General features: G+C 48.5%; 7 protein-coding genes across 7 annotated transcripts in view; 2 read left to right on the top strand and 5 right to left on the bottom strand.

The window, feature by feature from the left end:
• Positions 1 to 1,015: 1,015 nt before the first annotated feature.
• Positions 1,016 to 2,522, bottom strand: EURHEDRAFT_417272 (DUF3431 domain-containing protein). The gene is made up of 2 exons (XM_040783153.1): positions 1,978 to 2,522; positions 1,016 to 1,921 (listed from the first exon to the last, which is right to left on the bottom strand). The coding sequence occupies exons 1-2, from the start codon at positions 2,391 to 2,393 to the stop codon at positions 1,294 to 1,296; spliced, it is 1,044 nt and encodes a 347-aa protein (XP_040634301.1). The 5' UTR covers positions 2,394 to 2,522; the 3' UTR covers positions 1,016 to 1,293.
• A 436-nt stretch (positions 2,523 to 2,958) lies between these two features.
• On the bottom strand, positions 2,959 to 4,037 carry EURHEDRAFT_466854 (Rab family GTPase; the record flags this gene model as incomplete). Its single annotated transcript, XM_040785135.1, has 3 exons — positions 2,959 to 3,144; positions 3,211 to 3,926; positions 3,992 to 4,037. 3 exons carry the CDS (start codon positions 4,035 to 4,037, stop codon positions 2,959 to 2,961), a joined length of 948 nt encoding a protein of 315 aa, XP_040634300.1.
• Positions 4,038 to 4,928: 891 nt separating this feature from the next.
• On the bottom strand, positions 4,929 to 6,632 carry EURHEDRAFT_406758 (putative MFS monosaccharide transporter; the record flags this gene model as incomplete). The annotated part of the gene is made up of 3 exons (XM_040780482.1): positions 4,929 to 5,787; positions 5,838 to 6,486; positions 6,536 to 6,632. The coding sequence occupies 3 exons, from the start codon at positions 6,630 to 6,632 to the stop codon at positions 4,929 to 4,931; spliced, it is 1,605 nt and encodes a 534-aa protein (XP_040634299.1).
• Positions 6,633 to 10,052: 3,420 nt separating this feature from the next.
• Positions 10,053 to 14,846, bottom strand: EURHEDRAFT_510308 (uncharacterized protein; the record flags this gene model as incomplete). Its single annotated transcript, XM_040785945.1, has 3 exons — positions 10,053 to 10,713; positions 10,873 to 11,925; positions 12,220 to 14,846. 3 exons carry the CDS (start codon positions 14,844 to 14,846, stop codon positions 10,053 to 10,055), a joined length of 4,341 nt encoding a protein of 1,446 aa, XP_040634298.1.
• A 1,065-nt stretch (positions 14,847 to 15,911) lies between these two features.
• EURHEDRAFT_381822 (short chain dehydrogenase/reductase family protein) lies at positions 15,912 to 17,017 on the bottom strand (the record flags this gene model as incomplete). Its single annotated transcript, XM_040779461.1, has 3 exons — positions 15,912 to 16,223; positions 16,278 to 16,863; positions 16,920 to 17,017. The coding sequence occupies 3 exons, from the start codon at positions 17,015 to 17,017 to the stop codon at positions 15,912 to 15,914; spliced, it is 996 nt and encodes a 331-aa protein (XP_040634297.1).
• A 2,725-nt stretch (positions 17,018 to 19,742) lies between these two features.
• EURHEDRAFT_488724 (L-lactate dehydrogenase (cytochrome)) lies at positions 19,743 to 21,468 on the top strand. Its single transcript, XM_040785606.1, has 3 exons — positions 19,743 to 19,897; positions 19,955 to 20,268; positions 20,321 to 21,468. Exons 1-3 carry the CDS (start codon positions 19,795 to 19,797, stop codon positions 21,398 to 21,400), a joined length of 1,497 nt encoding a protein of 498 aa, XP_040634296.1. The 5' UTR covers positions 19,743 to 19,794; the 3' UTR covers positions 21,401 to 21,468.
• Positions 21,469 to 21,760: 292 nt separating this feature from the next.
• EURHEDRAFT_488721 (NmrA-like family protein) overlaps positions 21,761 to 22,096 on the top strand; it is a 1,289-nt gene continuing 953 nt past the window's right edge. Inside the window, exon 1 of the mRNA XM_040785605.1 lies at positions 21,761 to 22,044. Within this exon, the coding sequence (XP_040634295.1) occupies positions 21,787 to 22,044 (258 nt within the window). The 5' untranslated portion in view covers positions 21,761 to 21,786. The remainder of the gene's footprint in view (positions 22,045 to 22,096) is intronic.

The raw sequence follows: 22,096 nt of genomic DNA, 5'->3' as shown, positions 1-22,096 counted from the left end.
CAGCGGCACCAGACACGACGGCTTATTTCCATGGGGCAGCGGCTGCACTTAGGATATCTCACACTCTGGAATTGTGGCTTGGCTCTTGTTTGGATCTGATGGTCGGGTTAGCAGGTCTTGGATTTGTGGACTGACTGTTCTTAGCAATGAGGGAAATATACCAGAGACGACAGACCCTGGGCCCGCTGGTTGTCTGCAGAGCAAATACCAAGTCCGTCCCAGGTGGATATTGAATCACTCCAGAGCATTGTAGGGCTATAGGCGGCACCAGAATTTGTAAAGAGAAAAGGATAGGCAATATGAGGAATGCAAATTGCAGTGGTTTGTTTTTGTTTGTTCCTGTTAGCCGATCCTGTTTGGGTCATGACAAGTCAGCAGAGCAAGGCAACTACCCCATGTCTATAGGATCCCTTAACAGGATGTGGGAGGTTTCAAACATTTTCCTTGAAGATGAAAAATCATACAAGAACTCCCCAGCAAACGCACCACCCACAGCATGGTTGTGACTAATGCAAGCTACTTGTGCCTGCTAATTAGGAGATGGATGGCTTTTTACTTATAGTGTAAAGAAATTACTGTTACACTTGTCATACTTGAGATGCATGCTGTCATGCTTAATTGACAATCACTCCACAGATCCTTGATAGTTTGCCTTCAAATATCAATTCTGTATTTTAGCAGCAAGTATACCATGCTTTGTTTACTTCTGTAATACGATGTGACACAGAAACTGCCGGGTGTTTATACATTATATGCATGCTCCCGACGGGTGTATGCATTTGGGATAGCAACAACATGGTGAACTGAGTAACCACCTATTGTAGTCGGCGTATCATTGCTTTATTGAAGAGTTCTAAATAGGTGTACGGCCCCCCACTCTAATGGTTGGCGCTTGGTTATTCGAGTCCACGGTTTTGAGTTGTCAGATGTAGCCCTTACTAGGAAGCCTATGGCATCCGAGTGTCTAGTCGATAGAGCGGTTGATTATGTATTCCGCCCATTCAAAGAATGTATGGAAAGGGACCGTAGCATTAGTATGTAAATGGTTGCTTGACAGTCGTTATATAGTTGCAGAACCCCGTCAGATGAAAATCATCGTTAACGACAGAAGCAGGCCGGACCATACACGGTGTATGCATTGAATAGCTGCTCTTCTACGTCTGGGACATCAAATCAGTTAAAAGCAGGGAATTGCTATCTCAGCCATCCTCTGTAAAAACACATAACAAATCTATATAATTAAAAGTCATAAATATTATCATGATATCCCCCTAGACCGGGGCTCGGACCTAACTACCAAAAATAAGAACTTCCATATACATCCTGATAGCACTGAAACGTGTCGGGACAATAAACCGCCTGTTGCCCAAAAATAATATGCCAACTGTACTCCATCACCCGCGCACTCAAATCATCCGGCAGATCCGTCGTCAACACCCAATTATAATACCGCTCATAGTCGCTCTTCGGCCTCTGCAGCACCTGACCCCTCGACACGGCAAACTGCGAACAACACGGCGCTGCGACAACCTCGGGCACCTCGGTGTTGTTGTGTAACTCCTCCCAAGCCTGCGCGTAGACCTTCTCTGCTGTTTTCCCTGGTCGCGGAGGGTTGCGGAAGGGCTGGATCTCGTCCGGGCAGCCGGGGGATTCTTGGCAACGGAGGTTTGCGAAGCCGTTTCTCTGGACAAAGTCTATTTGCAGGGAGCGGACGGATTCGACGTTGCTGTAGGAGAGGGTGTCTGTGTGCCAGGCTTGGGGCCAGCCGTCTTTGTGGCTGTGCAGGAAGATGATGGTTGCGGGGAGGTCGTGGTAGTGTTCAACGATGTATTGGAGGTAGGCGAGGGCTTCGCGGCCTTTGTTGATGGGGGTGTGGCGCGAGGCGAAGGGGTCGTCGACTGTGTAGATTACGTTTCGCCATCTATTCCAATATCAGCACCGTGTCTTGTACGGACTTAAAGGTATTAATTCACTCACTCGTTCAAATCATTGCTCACCCACGACGTATCCTCCCACGACGTCTTCGCCATGACGATCGTACGATCATTCGGCACGATAATCGGCGTAGTCTCGTACTCCGGCTTCTTTGACAACACCTTTCTATCACCCGGTTTCGTCTTCTTCATACCGCTCACCCCCGGCCGTGCTCTATCATGATAGCTTTCCGGAGCAGGAGCAGGAGCATCCTGTTTTACAGCATAAGTGTCCGGGACTACAGGCGTCTCGGGCACAAATTCGTTGGCGGGCGAATCAGCAGATGCAGGAGCGGGCGAGCTGATCTGCCAGAACGGCTGAACGCGCGAATCATCCTGGACGTGGTCGAGATGGCGTTTGATGAGGATAATGGCGAGGATCAGCAGTGCGGCCGAAGCGACACGGTATGTCAGAGTCATTTCATATCTTGTCGCACAGTACACCTGATATGTAGTGTATAGAAAGGATGAGAGGGAGGAAAGGAGAGGAGAGGTGCACGGAGTGGAAAAGAGAAGTCGGTCGGTCGGTCGCAAAAAGAAAAATCTGGCAAAGACGGGTGGAAATTGCCAGTGCCGATCAGTAGTGGTCGAGACAGGGACTATCTATAGTAGACAGTTCAATACGAGGAATCAGAACACAATTGAACGAGGTATATTGCTCTTCACTGCCCGTCAAGTGACGATCGTATGCGGTGATGTTTTTATCTCAGACGTTCCGGATAGATGAGGGATGACACGTGCTGCAATTGAGTGAGTGTTTGAATAGTTGTCTGCGCAGTGTACAATCGCCTAGCACTACCAGCGAAAAATGAGTCTACCGTGTACAATTGACAGAAAAAATAGCTGTGAAAAGAGCAATGGCCATGAAGTGACGTATTCCATCCTAACATATTTACCCAATGCGGTATCTGCCCAGCCCAGCTCAGTGGAGTGAAACATCCACATAAACACCACTTAACGCCATACCAATGCAAATCATAACTCATTAGCAGCACTTCCCTTTCTTCCTCCCCTCCAACTGCTCCTCCCCGTACGCATCCAATGTAACGCTACTCGACGAAATCCCCAACCAACTCCTCCTCTTCGCATCACCGCCAGCACCGCCCGGCCCAGCAGGCCCCAACCGAAAAGCCCCATTCCCATCAACCCCAAGCCCCCTCGACGAAGACGCCTCCGCAGCGACCACCGCCGGAAGATCCTCTACCACCTCTCTGCCTCCCCGGTTCCGTAGCCGGACACCACCACTGGAAAGAGACATCGCCAAGGGCCCCGACGACCGTACAATCTCCCGCCGATGCCTCTGCTCGACCAACTTCCGCGCAATCACCCGAAACACCTCCTCGATGCCCTCGCCATCTTTCGCACTGATCTCGTGACAGCAGTCCCATCCGATATCCTGCCCCCAGAATCCACTACTCCGTTTGCTATCGGCGCTCTGCAGGAATAACGTACTGCTGGAGCGATGCATGAAACTCGTCGTCGACGTCGTAGGCGTAGCAGAAGCAGTAGCCGGCAGGGTAGACGCCTGTGTGGGATACAACTGCTCAGCGACATACGCGATCGTGCGCTCAAACGGCACCCGTCGCCTTGAAGGGTCTAATGCGACAACATCCGACTTCGTTCCCACAACATGTATCACAATCCCCTCCCCATCATCACCCACGGTAAGGTTATCCTTCAATTCCTTCAACCACCCCGCCATTTCCTCGAAGCTTTTCTCGTCGGTGATATCATAGCACAGCAAACAAGCGTGCGCGCCGCGGTAGTATAGTCGGGAAATACTCCGGAAGCGCTCCTGGCCTGCTGTATCCCAGATTTGGAGGCGGACGATTGTGTCGGAGGTGCGGTCGAGGATGCGTTGGGTTATGAAGGAGGCGCCCAGCGTGGGGGTTGTGGTTGTGGGAGAGAAGGTGTTTTGGACGTAGCGGTGGACGAGGGAGGTTTTTCCTACGCCTGTGCTCTGTGGTTAGTATGGCTGACTGTTTGGGTGTCGGGTATGGAAGGGATAGAGGGGATACCTTGGGAACCCAAGACGACTATCTTGGCCTCGAGGGAGGAGCTCATTGTGGGATTTGTGTAACGAGCATGTCAGTGTAGTTTCTGTATGTAGGGTATTGAGTATGCTCTACTGCAAAGTAGGATAGAGTAAGGCCGTTGAAGCGATAACAGTAAGTGAGGCCTCGGCCTCCAATCACTGATCGATCATTGATCACACCAGCGACTGCCAGTTGTTAGACCTCATGGTCAGGCTGACTTGTCTCACCCTTACTCCGCGCACCTGAATCCTGCGCTTGTATTGTAAGACTGTACTTTCTACTCGTATATATACATTTCATGACTATAACCAGGTAACTTACTATAAATACTGACTACAAACTACCGAAACCAGCCGACCCCACTGCCCGAAACGTTTCATGCCTCAGGGATCAATATTTTACATTACAGCCCCTCTTACATTCTTTACAGCAGATCTCAGATCTGATCAGATCTCAGTGGTCAACGCATTTTCCCCACGAGGGCCACTACGGTTACATTGACAGCGAAAATCAGTAGATCAAGAACTTGAACTTGAATTTGAATTTGAACATAAATGTTTTTATGTATTCAGCAATCGAGCTATCCAATGTATCGTCACTCGGGTATATCTTCCAACTGTACAGCAATCATAGACCATGAAATTCCCATCGCAAAACATTAAGCAACCCAGGCCAAAACTGGAAAAGCGTAACCATGTGCAAGACACCGGCGATGCACCATCTATCATGCCAGCCACAAACAAGTAAAGGGTATCAGGTATTTGCCAGCGAAAACCATAAGAGATTCCATGACAAATGTAAAACAAAAAATCATCAAAGCAAACCACGGCAGATGAATTGTGCCCGGGATGTCGTTGCACTTTTTTCACATAACAAAGCAAGCCAAAATAGAGAAAAGGAAAAAAAGAAAAAAAAATCATTAAGCTTCCCCAGTCACCTGCTGGTGCTGAGTAGCCCCCTTCTCAGTAGCAACCTCATCAGAAGAACCACCGCTACCATGCGAGTCGTCGCTGCCAATACCAAACTCGTTGTTCATGGCCTCGACCTCCTCGTCGGATAACTTGGGCAACTCCTTGGCAGCAGTGACATAGGACATGTTCTCGACAAACCCCTTGGCGAAGATCAAATCGATCTCCTCCAGACTGCGGTTTGCTGTCTCAGGGTAGAAGAAGTAGATAACAGGAATGAACAAGGCGTTGAGGGCTGCGAAGAAGAGGTACGTTCCCCACTGGATCCGATCAACCATAACGGGGGTGATCATGACGACGGTGAAGTTGAACAGCCAGTTGCTGCAGGTGGAGACGGCGTTGGCCTTCGCACGGGTCTTGATCGGCGAGAGTTCGGCAGGGTACAACCAGGGGAGAGGGAGCCATGTGGCGCCGAAGCAGGCCATGTACAGGAACAGGCCGAACACGGCGCCCTTCTTAGCGCCGTCGCTATTGGGAATGAGACAGGCGAAGGTGATGGTCATGGAGATGAACTGGATCCAGGAACCGTAGAGGAAGAGCTTGCGACGGCCAATCTTTTCAATGAAGAACCAGGAGAATGTGGCGAAAATAGCGTAGACAATCATGTTGACGCCGCCAATCAGTAGGGCAAAGTCATGGTCTTCACCCAGAGAGTTCTCCAGAAGGACGGGCAGGTAGTAGATGACTGCATTGCAACCACTGAGCTGCTGGAAGATCTGCGAGGAAGAACCGATAAGCATACGACGGAAGTGCTGGGAACGGCCACCGGTAATCAAATCAGAGAACTTGGTCTCTTCGCCAGCGCCAGATCTATTCAAGTTAGCTTCTATTCCACCTCTACCCTTGCATTGGAGACTCACGCTTCAAGTGATTCCAAAACCAGCTGCTTCTGAAGTTGTGTCTCGTGGTCGTGAATCTCGCGACCACTAAGAGCAGCCAGCACCTTCTCACCTTCCTCAACTTTACCCCTGGAGATCAAGTACCGAGGAGAATCAGGAAGATACCACATGCCAACAATGATGATAATGCCAAAGAAAATCTGGAAGGCAATAGGGAAACGCCACACCAAATCCGTCGGGCCGTAGTGAGCGCCAAAGTCAATCCAGTAGGCAATCATAGTACCAATTGCAATGACACCACCCTCAATACAGATCAACAGACCACGATTGGTCGTCTTGGAGCACTCAGCCTGGTAGGTGGGAATCGTCGAGGTATTCATGCCATTGCCGATACCAGTAATGACACGGCCAACGAAGAATTGTAGGAGAGGAATGTGGTCGACAAACGAGGTAACCTGGATAATCACACCAACGATCATAACGATGGCGCCGGAAAAAATCATCCATCGACGTCCCATCTTGTCACCGAAGACAAGGGCCCAGATGGCACCGGCCAAACAACCCAGTTCGTAGACGGCGGTGACCAGAGCTTGCATGACACTGTCATCCTTGGTTGCGGTAAAGACACCGTTAAAGGAAGGGTCACTAATGATACCGGACATAACGCCCTCTTCACTGCGTTAGCTATATTCAGTCTCCTGTTAGGATGGGGAACTCACGGTCATAACCGAAAAGCAGGAAGCCCATGGTCGCGATGGTCGAAACCGTCAACGACAAGGGCTTGCCCGACATGCCAGCGTACGTCGGAGGAGCCATGATGAAGAAGCTGTACCGGCAGACTAAGTCAAAAAGGCCGGAAGGTACGTGCACAGCACAGTCGAGTTCAGAACGATAGATCTCAGATCTCTTCTGAAAACAAACAATTGACCTGATAAGTAAAAAAAGTATTGGGGGGGGGGGGAGAATATAATACAGAAAGAAACCTGGAGAAAAGGGGGCAAAGCAGGATATATCTACCCCAGGTGCCTTCAGGCTGTAGCTTTTGTATCGGAGTATCTATGCAGTACTTGTATGTAATTGTACCATTGCATGAAGTGGGTCCCACTAGTCCCCTTTTGTGCAACCGAAAAGTGGGTTTCGGGCACAGTGGGTCTCGAACATGCGTTCCGAATGTGACACAGCAATATCCAATCAGCGACCAGCCTGGGGGCTTCAGACGAATCAAGTTCGTTTGTTCTCCTAACCGGCCTGTGAATGGGAGAAGGGCAATTTCTCACCCCAAAGCCGAAGTCGTCATACTCTCCTTCTTTTTCTTTTCCTCGCCTATTCCGGCTGAAGGGCTTTCCGGATACAGAGTATTGTGTACCAGAGAGAATATGGAGCCCCCCGTGGCAACCCGACCGGTATGGGTGGGCCATTCTCCAGGTTCTTTTTCGCTCGAGGGTCACCTGTACGGAGTACCTGTACGTAGCCTGGTCAGTGCCTGTATGATACGGTAATACAATAATTATTGAGACAGACTCAAGGTCTGTTATGTTTGGTCTCACTCTATCATTCTTTCCTTCTACAGAGTAGAGCACTCGAGTGCTGATGCAATTGTAGTCTTGGTAATGCTTGGTTAAAACAAGCCTCTCGTATAATATGGATCTTCTGTCTTGTCTTCTTGTCCTCGAATCCTGTCCACGGCTTCTCTCCGTAGTTCCAAGGGGGCTTGACCAAAGAATACAAACATCGGGAAGCCGTCAGTCTCTTGTCTTCGCCCGATCCCGCTTAGCCTATCCAAAATAGGGAATTTGCATGCCAATCACGTCTTGGCTGCTCTTACGCTAACGGTATTACGTTACGTACAATACTTCTTCCTAAAACGGAAACGGGCTGTCCGTCCGGGGCCGAAGAGGTCACGAGAACAGATGAGCCACCTCCAGGTCTCCGCTGCTGGATGGGTTATGGGTTGTGGAATTACCCCGGATCCTTTTCTGTGTATGGAGTGGCATAGTTATGACATCTTCATGGTACTCTGTACGGAGTAGCATTATACCAGTAAGCATAGGACAGAGTGGTATCTGACATGCAGCACATGCAACGACTTGCCCCGTACTTCATCCCCACAGCTAATTAACAGTTGGTCTCCCCGTTGGTCCACTGTCGGTTGCCCTCCATCTGGAGATAATATGGAGCTGATATGAATGCCATAGGCAGCACTTTAGTAATTCTCCTATAGTCCAGGGATATGCTGCAACCCGTCAAATAATGCAATTCTAGACTTGTCTCATCCATCGGGCTCATTCCAGTACGAATTCCATAAACAAGCAAATACTCATTCACCGTCTCTAATCGGTCGAAATTAGGCTCACCAAGGCCAAATACCAAGAAAGCAATTATAAATCATCCACTTGAACAGCTGACCAAACCTGCATCATCATCCGTGCAACAGAAGCAAAAAAGAAGCCGCTCTTTTCCTTCTCGGTTTCGTTTCCATTGCGTAACGACGGCCGAATCACGGATTTCGGACTCTTTACGGAGTGTCCGTACGGGGGTACGGAGTAGTATGCACAAGTACGGGGTTGTAAAGAGTCCTTCCTTTTGAATCATAGTGGGAACACCGAGGCCTTGCTGGGCTGATCCTTGTAAACCTCCCTGGTTACTTACTCGTGCTTGGCGACGGCGCTAAGAGTGGTGGTTTTTCATGGTGTGTTTTTGGGGCGTTGGTGTTGCGTTATATGCATGAGCCAATGGAACTGTCGTGTCGAGGTGTAGGATATTGGATTCCGAGGTTCTGTCTGTTGGGAGGCAAACCACGTGCTTGGGGTAGTACGGTGATACTCACGCTATGTTTAACTGCGAGTACTGGTAAGTAGTACTCTGAGTAAGAGTTCGTGGCAGAGTCGGAATTTACGTTGTAGTTTGTCGCATCCTTACTCGTTCCTGGCGGTTTTGTGGACCGTCGGGTGTCGGAAAAATTCCTGTCATCTATTTCACTCCGTGCAGTTATCCCCTGTACAGACTGACTCTGTATCTACATACTGTGACTTCTCCACGGACAATCGCCGATGTCAAACAAGCCGAAAACACGGCTCCTCCGGACCGGATGATGCCGCCGGCGATGATAACAATACGCCGCAAAGAAAATCCTCCTGCAGGGTGACGTGAGACTGGAGGCTCAAAGAACTCGAGATGGAAAATGGAAAAATTCAAATCCTAGACATATCCTATCACAGTGATTAGACGTCGTGCAACATTCTATATATGGCCTGTAATACTTCGTAGAGTAAACTTAACCGAGGACTCGAGATTCCACGAAATGATTGATTTCCAATCCATTCTTTTGTTTCAAATTCATTTTCATTCCATGGACATGCCATCCCGGAACGGAAACAGGAAAATATGGTGGGAAATTTGTTTGGCGGGAAAAATAAATGTGTAAAAAGGCCTCATCTATGGAGCAATCGACATCGCTAAACAGAGATTGTCACTTGTCATCCCATAGTTGTACTCGTATACGATCGATGGTCGCGTAGAATGGCAATCAAATCATTGTCGGTCAGCTTCGGCACCGAGGTACTCAATCGTACTATGCAACCAGTGCCCCAGAAAAGAAAATAATAGCGCTCATTAAGTCGTATCCATCCAAGACATCGTCATCATCATGTGGCCGTATCGCGACTCACTCCATATGTACTTGTACGAGCCCAGTACATACCCTGCAAGTTATGCACCATGACACACAAGAAGTGCCGCAAAAAGCCGCAATTATTCGGGCACCAACGGCACCAGTCACGGTCCGATTCGAATCTTAGCCAAGCCGATCTCCTTCACGGGCACGGTTTTGGCTTCAGCCTGCCGGGGCGGGCGGGAGCGCAGTTTGTTTTTGAAATGGGTTCCGTCGGAGGTTCAGGGGAAACCGGAGGAGTCGATCATCCGACTGCACGAGGCCTATATGTAGAAGACCCAATTAAAACAAACGATTGATATACTCTATCTAATGTAGCCTAGAGTACACGGGTGCTTGAGTGCTTGATGAGTGCTTGACTATCTATATGTGGCGAACGCTGGCCATATATCGGAGGTCCGCTAGTCGGACTAACGTTATCCCTTTGATCCGACCTATCAGATCTCATCACTCCCCTTCGTTCAATATCGCGAGTTCAATCAATCAAAGCAATCTATCTAAATGAATGAATGGAGCGATGTTGAACGCTCTGGTAGATAGTGTTGGACTTCCTCCAGCTCGCCCAATCAAGCGAGACCTAGTCCATCGACTAATCGTCCCTGGCTAATGTGGTTGGTAGCTTTCGTCAAGCCATCGGCTGTCATCTTGTCTGTAGAGAGATACTCTAGGCGGATCTCCCCATTATTGATATGCTCACGAATAGCATGATACCGTACTGCTATATGTTTTGTCTTAGGGTGGTTGATTGGATTTTCGGCAATCTTGATGGCTCCCTGGTTGTCTTCATATATAGTTGTCGGGGCTCCATGATAGATAGCTTCCTTCCCTATAGCATAGAGGAAGTGCCTAATCCATATTGCTTGCTTGGCTGCCTCGGACGCAGCAATGTACTCGGCTTCCGTTGAACTCTGAGCAGTTAATGATTGCTTCCGGCTGCTCCAGACAATAGGTGCTGCATCAATCATAAAAATGAAACCAGTAGTAGACCTATTTTCTTTAGAATTCGCGTATGCGGAATCTGAGTATGCAATCAACCCTTGTTGGCATCTCCCCTTGGCTCCATAAACTAGTCCATAGTCAATAGTGCCTTTCACATAGCGGAGCACATGTTTAGCTGCCCCAAGATGGACCTGGCCTGGCTCCGCGAGGTATTGAGATAGTTGATTGATGGCGAATGCTATATCGGGTCGGGTAGCAGTCACCAAAAACATCAATCGCCCAATTAATCTCCGAAACAGTTTATGATCCCCTTGTCCTAAGCGCGGACTATCAGATGAATCCAATTGTACGCTTGGGCTTAAAGGCGAGCTCACGGCTTTGCAATCAGCCATGCCAAATTCCTCCAGGATCTGGCGAGTGTAGGACTCTTGGTCTAGTCGGATAGACCTATCTCTTCCCCATGTGAAGCGAATTCCCAATAGTTTCTGAACTCGTCCGGAGTCAGTCATCGGATGGAACTCCTTGAGCTTCTGCTTCACTGCTTCTATCCCATGCTCATGCTTGCCGAATATGATGATATCATCCACATATAGCCCGATAATCAACCCCCGTCCATTGATAAAGACACTAGGGTCAGCTGTAATTGGTTTGAACCCTATTTTCTTCAGGAACTGGCTGATCTTCCGGTGCCATAGATTAGCGGACTGCCTCAAGCCATATAATGACTTCATCAACTCTAAAACCATGCCTCCCTGGCCGGCTTCAGGGTCGAAATCCTGCAACCCCTCTGGGATCTCCATGCAGTTAGGCTTATCAAGATCAGATCCAACAAAAGCATTAGAAGCATCTAGCACATGTGCTACCAGTCCATATCTAGCAGCCATGGCCACCAATATCCGTAGGCTATCTAGTCGGAATACCGGGGCGAAGGTCTCGTCAAAATCATTGTCCGATTGCTCGTTGCCCCTGGCCACCAGCCTAGCTTTGAAACGGTCGATCCGGCCATCTAGGCCTATCTTGACATCAAATACCCACCTAGTGGATGATATGGTGCCTTCCGCTTCTTTCCGGGGTATGACTCTCCAGGTCCCAAAGCTCATCAGGGCTATCAATTCCTTATGAATCGCCTCCTTCCACTTTGAGCCATATATCGGATCATTGACGGCTTCCTTGTACGTGCGTGGTATCCGGATGCCATTCTTCTCTAGCGCTGGCCGCGCTTTCTCAGTGACTTCGAATTCGCAGTCTCCAATCAGCAGTTCAGTAGCCAATGCCATCCGGGCATTCTCTTTCTGAGCTAAACGGGCTCTCAAGCGCTGAGCTGGACGATTATCCAAACCATCCTCCCCTTCAGTTCTGCGCTTCGCACCCCGTTGCTCCCTGCTCTCTTGCTGTTGCTGATAGCTCTCCATCATCATCTTAGATGGCTGGCGAATTCGTGCTGAGCGGCGTACATCTGGTGATGTAGTCTCTGTGGGTGGAACATTCACTTCACCCTCTCTAGGCTGTTGAGCCTCTTCAGCCTCAGGTGGGGCTACCCCGCGTAGCTTATTATCACGTCGTCCTAGATGAACCTCATCATCCCGACGCTCCCCTTCGAGCTGGAACTCCGGCAGCTTCAATGGCTTATCTGCCATGCCATGAGGTGATGAAGTCTTTCCAACCTTTGGAATCTCTCCATGCTTGTCTACCTCTGATGGTTTTCGCGGCTTATCCATCACCGAGCCATGAGGTGATGAAGTCTCTCCATCCCATGGAGTCTCTCCATTCTTCTCAACCTCCAACAGTTCTGACGGCTTATCTGTCATCGAGCCAGTATCCGGCCTTTCAGGCGCCGGGCCTTCCTCATTCGAATCCGATACCATCGTCTGGTGATAAGATGGTCTCTCAGTAGGTTCTTTCTCTCGTGCCTCTCTCTCTGCGGGTATCTCTATAGGCATAGGATTAGGCTGATGTTCTTGAGCTGGCGCTTCCTGCTGAGCTGGTGGTAGTGGCCTATCTGGTTGCTGCAGTTGCTGGAATGGCTTCAGGCAATATCCACTTTCTTGCTCACGAAACTCGGGGTTTGTCACCAATCTCAACTCTTGGCCCCCTCTAGGCAGAACAAAATACTGCTTGTCACTCTTCCCATACATCATAAACGTGCCCTCGGCCACACGACTATCTAGCTTGCTGTCTGCCTGGGTATGAAACAACACACGACAGCCCCATGCTCTCAGATGAGTCAAATCCGGTTTGTGGCCATGCCATAGCTCATATGGCGTTCTATCCTCGCCATCTTCATCTTCCGCAGAGTCTCTCAATTGCGTGATCCTGTTCCTTAGATAATTGGCGGTTATCACTGCATATTTCCAATATATCTTGCTGATCTTTGCGTCAAACAACAGAGCTCTCGCAATGTCCAATATGACCCTATTGAAACGCTCTGCTACACCATTCTGGGGAGGAGTATAGGACTCAATGAACTCCAGTTCAATACCTTTGCTCTTCGCCCATGGTTTCAACGCTATGAATTCCGCGGCGTTGTCGGTCCTAATGATCAACAACATCTGGCCAGCCTGGCGCTCTACCTGGCGTGACCACACGTCCAAAGTGTATATAACACTCTCCGTTCTCCGATCAGTCTTGATGAAAAGCCAAGAATACCGGGTGCAATCATCAATCAAAGATAGGAAATATCTCTCTGGTCCAGCACCTTCCCGGTTAGGACCCCAAAAATCCATATACACACGCTGTAGAGGCCTTCTTGCTTTAGGTACTGGGACATGGCCTTGTTTCTTCACTTGCTTAGCCTTAATGCACACCTCACAGTTGTCATCTAATAGCTTGTCACGCTTGTTGATCCGCAGCTCTTCCATATCCATCCAATTAACGCAGTTGTTGAACCGTTTTCTCCCAGGATGGCCTAGGCGGCGGTGGATAAGTCTCTGCTTTATGGCAGTCTCTTCATCCGCTGATAAAGCTAGACGAGCATGTTGCTTCCTCTTTGCTACTCCTGGACCAACCAGTAGAGCATTAACATGCTTAACTGCTTCCAAATAGGTGCTTCGTCCGATCCTTTTCCCTTTAGCAATAACCTTTCCATCTTTTCTTAGCTCATATCCCTTGATAGAGCCTCTCGATTCGAATCCAGCAAGATGGAGCACCTCCAGGGACAATAAATTCTCTGCTAGTCCTGGCACATATATTACTCCTCCTAATCTTGCTTTCTTGCCATTTGGCAAACTGAACTTCACGATTCCTCGCCCCTCAATGGGCATGCGAGTTCCGCTCGCTATCGTGAGGTTTCCTTTGCATGTCATATCCAAATATTCAAACATGCCTTTGTCACCAGTAGACATACTCGTGGCTCCGCTATCAAAGCACCATCTCGAATCCGTCTTCATACGGTAGGCGTCTTCCTTGACAAACGTTGCTCGTTCATCTATATGGGTTACCTCTATGGCTCGGCTGCCATATTCTACCTCCATCTGATGGGATACCTCTACAGCTCGACTGCTATATTCTTCCTCATCAGGACTATCGCCCATCTCATGGTCTTCAGCGGATCTGCCCTTATGTTTCGTCGGCTTCTTCTTGCGGTTTCGGCCATTCTTCTGGCCCTTGGAGTTCTCACGCTTATCTCCATCAGTGTCACTACTGTCCTGCTTGCATTCTTTTGATATATGCCCTTTCTTTCCACAGGCATAACATTTAATGCTTCTCTGTCGTTGCTTCCCGTCTGCTCGCGAGGCCTTATCTCCTTGGTCATCCCGCAGCTGCCTAAGGTCTTCCACACGACTAAGGACGTATTCTTCATTAAGGGTAGCATCTGAGCTCATCACTGTATCTCTCAAAGTGGCGTACTTATCTCCTAATCCACGGAGATACCATAAGACAGTCAAATCATCAATATTGATAGTCTTTCCACCATTCATCTCAGTGAACTCCTCAGCCATCTGCTTGATCTCTCGATATGCTTCCCTCTCATTCTTTGATTGGTCCCAGGTCCAATTGGCCATCCTCATTAATTTCAGTGCCTTTCTCGTGTTGGATGTCTCCATGAATGTCTTCTTAAGATAATCCCATTTTCGTCCGGCATTCGGCTGGGACTTAACATCCAAGACAGTTGATGGTGATAGCCCATTCTCTATTATCATGTCGGCCTTCAAATCAACCCTACTCCAACTGGGTTTTTGCGACAATATCCGGGCATATTCATCCTTTCCAACTTTGGCATAGAATCCAATGGCTTGCCATGCATTCTGACCTCTCAATTGCTTCTCCATAGCATGGAACCAATATCTAGCGTTATCCTCACAAAGCTTATCAATCGAGAAGGGATATATCTTTATTGGCTTTTCATCAACCGGTTCTTCATCCACAATCCATGGACGAAGTGGGATATCCTTCGTCGTTGTCTTCTCAGGTTCTTCAGACATTATGGCGTTCTCACGACTCGATGGACTTCGCTAGGGGATCACTGGCCGGTAATCAGATAGGAAGGGCGTCGAGGGTGAGGCTCGCAGTTCGACAATAGATCGATCAGTCTATAAAGGATGTGAAGCCAATATAGTACTCTCCGGGGTGCCACGCTGGTTAGGCGTATACTGGCATGCCCGGGCTCATAACCGATGAAATGGGTTCCGTCGGAGGTTCAGGGGAAACCGGAGGAGTCGATCATCCGACTGCACGAGGCCTATATGTAGAAGACCCAATTAAAACAAACGATTGATATACTCTATCTAATGTAGCCTAGAGTACACGGGTGCTTGAGTGCTTGATGAGTGCTTGACTATCTATATGTGGCGAACGCTGGCCATATATCGGAGGTCCGCTAGTCGGACTAACGTTATCCCTTTGATCCGACCTATCAGATCTCATCAGTTTTCAATGTCTGAGCCGTGTTCAACGGGCTTGGCTTGTTTGATCGAAACAGTGGACGGCAGGACTGATATTTTATGCGAAGTGTTGGAGGACGAAACATGGTGCGTGTACTTTGCGGTTCTTGGTTAGTTGTGTCGGTCTCGTTAAAAGAATAAATATGTCAAGTCGAGTAGGTCTCATGGATGTCAGTGGTGTCACGTGTTTTGACGTGCGAGAAATCACCGCGCAGAGCAATTGCAACTACTTCGTAATGAAACTGGTATCTACAGCAGAACTATGGGAGAAAGCACGCTACTTATATATATATATATGGGTTCTTTGTCCACCCATGTTCAGGGGTTATCTGACACGAGATGCCATATAAATAACGCCAACGCTCCTTTGGCCAGGCCCAGGCCCGGCGATGCTGCTTGCAGCCATACCAGGTTCCAGCAAGCGTCTCACGGACTGCAGATTGAGCAGCGGCTCCTTGTCGACATGGTCGCGTGGCTTCCATAGGTCGAATGTTACCTAGCTGACTACAGCTTCCAGAAGAACTACTATTGTGGGCCTAAGCCAATTCTTTTATCCAGGAACATGGATTACTATGGACATGGACATGGTTTCTTATGTACACTCAATCAGGCCACATTCCAATCCGCCAATGCATCATCGCCAACCTTATCCTTGATAATCCGCTGCGTGAGATCCCACAGTGCAGACCCAAGCTTTGGATCAGATGCTTGTTTTGACTCCTTTCCTGGTTGGCAGCTGTCTGAGAAGTAATACCCGTTCCATCCCTTCTCTTCAATTTCGGGGCTTGTTGCAGCCCACAGGGCGCTAAATGCACCTTGCTCGGGATCTCGGCCAATCGCGAGCATCATCGTTGTCAAGAGCTTTCCAAAGAGTCCGGGGTATGCGTCTTTCCATTGTTGCTGCATTGATGTGTTGACCTAAAATCGTCAGCTCATGCATAATAAATCTGCCGGTTAGAGGCCGTCACTTACCGCGCCGGGATGCACTGAAAGCACATAAATGTTATCGTTGTTAGGCTTGACCACCCGTTCTAACAGCCCATACTTGACCCCCAGAATAATAGCCAGCTTCGTCCGTCCGTACAACTCAAGGTTTCCAACCTTTGGGTCATTAATCTCTTCCATCGACCCGAAATGAACTACCGACGGCGCCATGCGATGCTGTTCAGATGTCTCCCAGACAATTCTGGGAGCAGGTGTCTCAGGCAACTTCGACGTCTTCCGCAAAAGCGGATACAGCAAGTTACACACGTAGTACTGACCAAGCCAGTTTACCTGAAAATGGCGATCGATCTTGTCGTGTGTTTCACCGTATTGGTTCACATTGATACCAGCTGAGAGGATGAGCAGATCCAAACGTACTTCCCGCTCCCGCAGACTTGTAAACGTATCCTTTATTTGCTGGAAATTTCCCATGTCGCATTCCATCCATTCGATCTGCGCTGTCGGACCGGCTTCTTGCTTGATTTTGTCGATGGCGTCTTGGCCTTGGTCTTCTTTACGGTTTATCATGATCACTCGGGCGCCGTTGAGGACGAATGTGCGTGCAACTTGGTATCTGCGTAGATAGCATTAGCTCTATCAATTGAATAGCTAGGGGTAAAAGGAACTAACCCAATGCCCAGCGCACCGCCTGTGATCAGGGCGACTCGACCGCCGAGATCGTGGACTTCTTTTTTGGGCCCGATGACTGGCTTCAGAACGGATTGCATTGTGTCTGTCTTTATTTAAATCTGTGTGGTCTTTGTTTCAATTGAACGAACAGGGTAGTTATAAATTCGGTGCATACTGTCAGTTGTACAGTCCACGCCAGGCTGATGTCATAGCGACTTCAACGCGACGCAACGACATCAAACCTGAATATAATTGCAACCAAAAGGCTATGCTTACAATTAATGCGCCATATGACTATTATAAAACAAGTAGAAGAACAGGAAATGAAGATAGCGATGATGGGTGGTTGATGTCGTGAATAAGAAGTATATAGTTATTCTGCGGTCAACTTATTACCCCATGATTTCCGTATCTAAGAGGACTCAAAACTTTTCCAACACAATACAAGGTCAAATCTCTACCTTGGACCAGAATGAAAACTAAATCATAGACTAGAATTACACATTTTAACTTGATTCAAAAGAAAGACAAAATGACGGCAACTAAAGATGGCAATGGAGCAGCATAATCATTCGCGTTATGATGGAAGAAAAAAGTGAAGCAAGTGGCAATTTCTTTCTCTAGATAAGTATTGTTGAGCCACATCGATTGTATGATATAGAGGATGTCGCATGTCTCTGATTGCTTTACTCGCAGCAAAACATACAAAACAGTGAATGGGCGAATAAAGGGATCGTTGAGCTCAATCAGAGGACCCTTACGGATCACTAAATCCTGACCATCATAGAACCCTTGGATACCCGACAGTTCTGCAGTCCTATGAAAGAAAGTATCATAATTTGTAGACAAGGTTGAGAAGAGATGAAACAAGATAATCGGGACGCATACTGGGATGATTAAATGTTCCTCGACATGTGTTAAAGACATTCGACTCCTGATCGCGTCAACAATCAAGAGCAGCTCTCACCTGAGACCCTCGTCTTCATCGTTATAATGTCTTAGACTGAGCATGAGATGAGGTTTTGCGACCTGTTTTTTCGTACAGTACGAGCCCTACGGCCGAAGGAATGTCTGCGGACGCAGAGTAACTACATAGGTAGTGACGACCAAAAGTACGATTTGTAGACGAGCTCGTATGCAGACTACTCAGGCTGTTCTTTTGCGACTTTAAGTCTAAGGATCATCTTTAAGATAAATCGTCTTCATAAGTTAGTGTTAAATCATCGTCTTCCCAAAGCCACTATCGAAGTACACTCGAGTTACAGCTGTATATAAACAACAAGACAAGTTTTCACTCTTGATCAAACTATTTTGTGAGGCATTTAAACGTGATAGGAGCTTTTTTTCAAAACCCGCTTGACGAAACACCACAACTTCTGTGAACAACGAGGGCAGAGTGCCTCTGCAGCTTGCTCGGCGTCTCTTTTGCAAATGGCTCTTGTGCAGTGCTTCTAATTTGGTATCTTAAATGCTCGTTGCATATGCATTTGTAGCCTAGATGTAGATTGGTTAACCAATACTATTCAGGTAGTATGGAGTCAGGTTGGATCGATCTCCACTCCAGACTTGTAGCAGACATGAAATTGAGGATAGGAAGTATAGCAACGGCCACGGACATTCTTATTGTGATCTTGACAATTATTAAAAGGTTTTCCCAAACGAGGTTTTGTCCATAAGACGTTGAAGACCTCTCTGGCCAACGACGAAGGGTATCGGGCGGAGACAAACGGTGTCCAGCTCAGGTGCGGTGCAGGCTGTCCTTGAAAGTGAAGAAGACGCTGCGGATGGACACCAGGTGCAAGAACAGGAGGCTGCAGAAGCCGCTTTATGGCACCACAGAGACGAACTCGCAAGCACAACGTGCAATGGACGGATAATAAATCCTCAATGACTGCAGTGCCTTCATCAAATAGAGATAGTAGGCTTCTTGCAGCTTTCCGCTTCTGTCTCTCGACTGCTACGAGGCCTTCACACATTTTTGCAAGGTCAATCCCAGTTACAGCAAGTATCCGGAATCAGGAACTCGTTGCGTTACTGCATTTTTCGGAATGCAGGTTTTCGGGTCCTCATCAGGCCTGAACAGTAGCCGGGTGAAGGAGTTGGCTACGATCGCCGTGGTGATAATCATGCTGGAGAGTGAGACCGCATAAAACTAGTCTAGAGAGCTGCCGTAATACGAAAAGAGCGGGAGCATGTAGTATCCCGCATGTAGCTGGACAGACCCTTCTGTAGGCTGCTTCCACAATTCCTATGAGTCTTCATTACACAATGAAGGCAGCCAGGAAGAGATATGCAGGTTTGCTGCCAGTACCGAAAAGGAGACCAAGATGCCAAGCAAGCTAACGTTGAAACAGAAAGAAGCATTTTACATGAAGCTATGACATGTGAAAATGATGTTCAAAGCTTGAAACGGAGTTATCGATTTAGTGTATGCAGCTTGTCACAGCTTTTTAGTGCATTGGGAAGGATATATACAATAATAATACATGCCTTTGTTGTCGTTGAAGAGGATGTGCCGAAAACGGAAACCTAGGGCATTGCCACCGACATGTGATGATGCCTGGGGCATCAATGCATCACGTTCGTCACGACACTGCATGAGCATTTTGGCTTTCCCATGTCTCTGGAGTCTTAGGACATAAGTGTAGTAATTCATGCTATTGATTGTATAATTCGTTGAATATCTAGCACATGTAGGAGTTCGTCTCGGGATAGAATCGGCCGAGAGCTATCGCCCGAGATCCCCGCAAATTTCCCCGGTTGGAAAGCAGCCACTCACCGCCCGCCAATTTCCATTTGAGCGTCCTTAAATTGGACTCTTCTACTCTTCTCTGGATAGCCATTCATCCTTAATATTATAGAGATAAAAGTCATCATGTCGAAACTTACAGGTGCCCAAGTCGCGGAGCACAACTCCAAGGACTCGTGCTGGGTCATTGTCCACGGAAAGGCCTACGATGTCACCGAGTTCTTGCCAGGTGAGCATCTATGAGAATAGGGATTGTGCTGCGCAATACTGACAATTGGTCTTATAGAACACCCCGGTGGCCAGAAAATCATTCTGAAGTATGCAGGGAAAGATGCGACTGAAGAATTCGACCCTATCCACCCCCCCGACACCCTCGACAAATACCTTGATTCCTCGAAGCACCTCGGCCAAGTCGACATGGCCACTGTGGAGCAGGAGGAGAAGGCGCATGATCCTGAGGAGACAGCGCGCCAAGAGCGTGTTCAGCGCATGCCTCCTTTGGCGGCATGCTATAACCTGTTCGACTTTGAGACCGTAGCGCGGAGTGTGATGAAGAAGACTGCGTGGGGATATTATTCCAGTGGTGCTGATGATGAGATCGTATGTTCCATACAATGCGAGCGACAGAGGATGTCTGCTAATTTGATGAAAGACAATGCGCGAAAACCACTCAGCATACCATAAGGTCTGGTTCCGGCCACGGATCCTTGTGGATGTGGAAAACGTCGACATGAGCACAACAATGCTGGGCAGCAAGACGTCAGTTCCATTCTACGTGACGGCAACGGCACTCGGCAAGCTGGGTAACCCTGAAGGAGAAGTGGTGTTGACCCGCGCAGCACACGACCATGGCGCTATCCAGATGATCCCGACGCTGGCATCGTGCTCATTTGACGAGATCGTCGACGCCCGCAAGGGTGAGCAAGTCCAATGGCTGCAACTCTATGTAAACAAGGATCGCAACATCACGAAGCGCATCGTGCAACATGCCGAAGCTCGTGGCTGCAAGGGTCTCTTCATCACCGTCGACGCACCTCAGCTTGGTCGTCGCGAGAAGGACATGCGCTCAAAGTTCTCCGACGTCGGCTCGAACGTGCAATCCACGGGTGGTGACTCTGTTGACCGCTCGCAGGGCGCTGCCCGCGCCATCTCCTCCTTCATTGATCCTGCGCTCTCCTGGAAGGATATTCCGTGGTTCAAGTCTATCACCAAGATGCCCATCATCCTCAAGGGTGTCCAGTGTGTGGAGGATGTCTTGCGCGCTGTCGAAGCTGGCTGCGACGGTGTAGTCCTTTCCAACCACGGTGGTCGCCAACTCGACACCTCCCGCTCTGGTATCGAGGTCCTTGCTGAGGTGATGCCTGCGCTCCGTGAACGCAACTGGGAGAACCGCATCGAGATCTTCGTCGACGGTGGTGTCCGTCGTGCAACCGATATTCTTAAGGCGCTGTGTCTGGGCGCAAAGGGTGTCGGTATCGGCCGCCCGTTTTTGTACGCCATGTCTGCCTATGGACAGGCTGGTGTTGACCGTGCCATGCAGCTGTTGAAGGACGAGATGGAAATGAACATGCGGCTGATTGGTGCAAGCTCCATCGCAGAACTTAATCCCAGTTTGATTGATGTTCGAGGGTTGACCGGTGGGCATCATGCGCCCGTGCCGGCGGACTCGCTAGGCGTGGGAGCTTATGATCCATTGCAGGCACCGCGGTTTAGTGAGAAGGCCAAACTGTAATCATGTCATTCTGTATATATACCTACTAATTGATTATTGTTCAATACCCGAATTCAGTAATATCCAATTGGGCCTGTTTTCTTCCAATCTGGATAGTTGCTTTTCTGATTAAAACGAAGCAGACAATTTCTGCTTACTGCTACCTCTGTAGTCTGTGGTTTAGTCCGTGGCCTGATTTATTATCCCAGTCAAATTGGTAATCTTGGACCCCGAAAACCATCGGCATCAACCCCAATCCCGAGCTTATCAATCCCCCAATAAATGACCTCATTACTACCTAAAACAGATAAGCTTATCTGCATGAGCTATGCATGCCGTAACCACCATATATATTCCACTCTTACCACCAAACCTCAAATAAAAAAACGCTCAACAAATCAGTGAAAATGTCAAAAACAATCCTCATCACCGGTGCCACTGGAAAACAAGGCGGAGGGGTAATCAATGCCCTCCTCGCTCAAGACGCAGATGTCGAGATCCTCGCTGTAACCCGGAATACTTCGTCCGGAAGTGCACAGAATTTGCAGCAAAAGGACCCTTCGAAGATTAAGCTAGTTGGGGGGAATCTGGATTATCCGGAGGGTATCTTTGCGAATGCGAAGAAAGTCACCTCGCAGCCTATTTGGGGGGTGTTTGCTGTCCAGGTATGTTGCATTCTTAATACATGTTAAAAAAAAAAAAAAAAAAAAAAAAAAA

This window comes from Aspergillus ruber (assembly GCF_000600275.1).
Source record: "Aspergillus ruber CBS 135680 unplaced genomic scaffold scaffold00046, whole genome shotgun sequence".
Taxonomy (NCBI): domain Eukaryota; kingdom Fungi; phylum Ascomycota; class Eurotiomycetes; order Eurotiales; family Aspergillaceae; genus Aspergillus; species Aspergillus ruber.
The sequence above is the reverse complement of the archived record's forward strand: the minus strand, read 5'-3'. Positions and strand labels throughout refer to the sequence as shown.

Bases quoted from the DNA above. Each gene is read 5' to 3' on its own strand.
- EURHEDRAFT_417272 (XM_040783153.1), bottom strand. From the start codon at position 2,393: ATGACTCTGACATACCGTGTCGCTTCGGCCGCACTGCTGATCCTCGCC. The intron at 1,922-1,977 runs GTGAGTGAATTA...ATATTGGAATAG, and splicing joins GTGAGCAATGATTTGAACGA to ATGGCGAAACGTAATCTACA.
- EURHEDRAFT_488724 (XM_040785606.1), top strand. From the start codon at position 19,795: ATGTCGAAACTTACAGGTGCCCAAGTCGCGGAGCACAACTCCAAGGAC. The intron at 19,898-19,954 runs GTGAGCATCTAT...TTGGTCTTATAG, and splicing joins TGTCACCGAGTTCTTGCCAG to AACACCCCGGTGGCCAGAAA. The intron at 20,269-20,320 runs GTATGTTCCATA...ATTTGATGAAAG, and splicing joins GTGGTGCTGATGATGAGATC to ACAATGCGCGAAAACCACTC.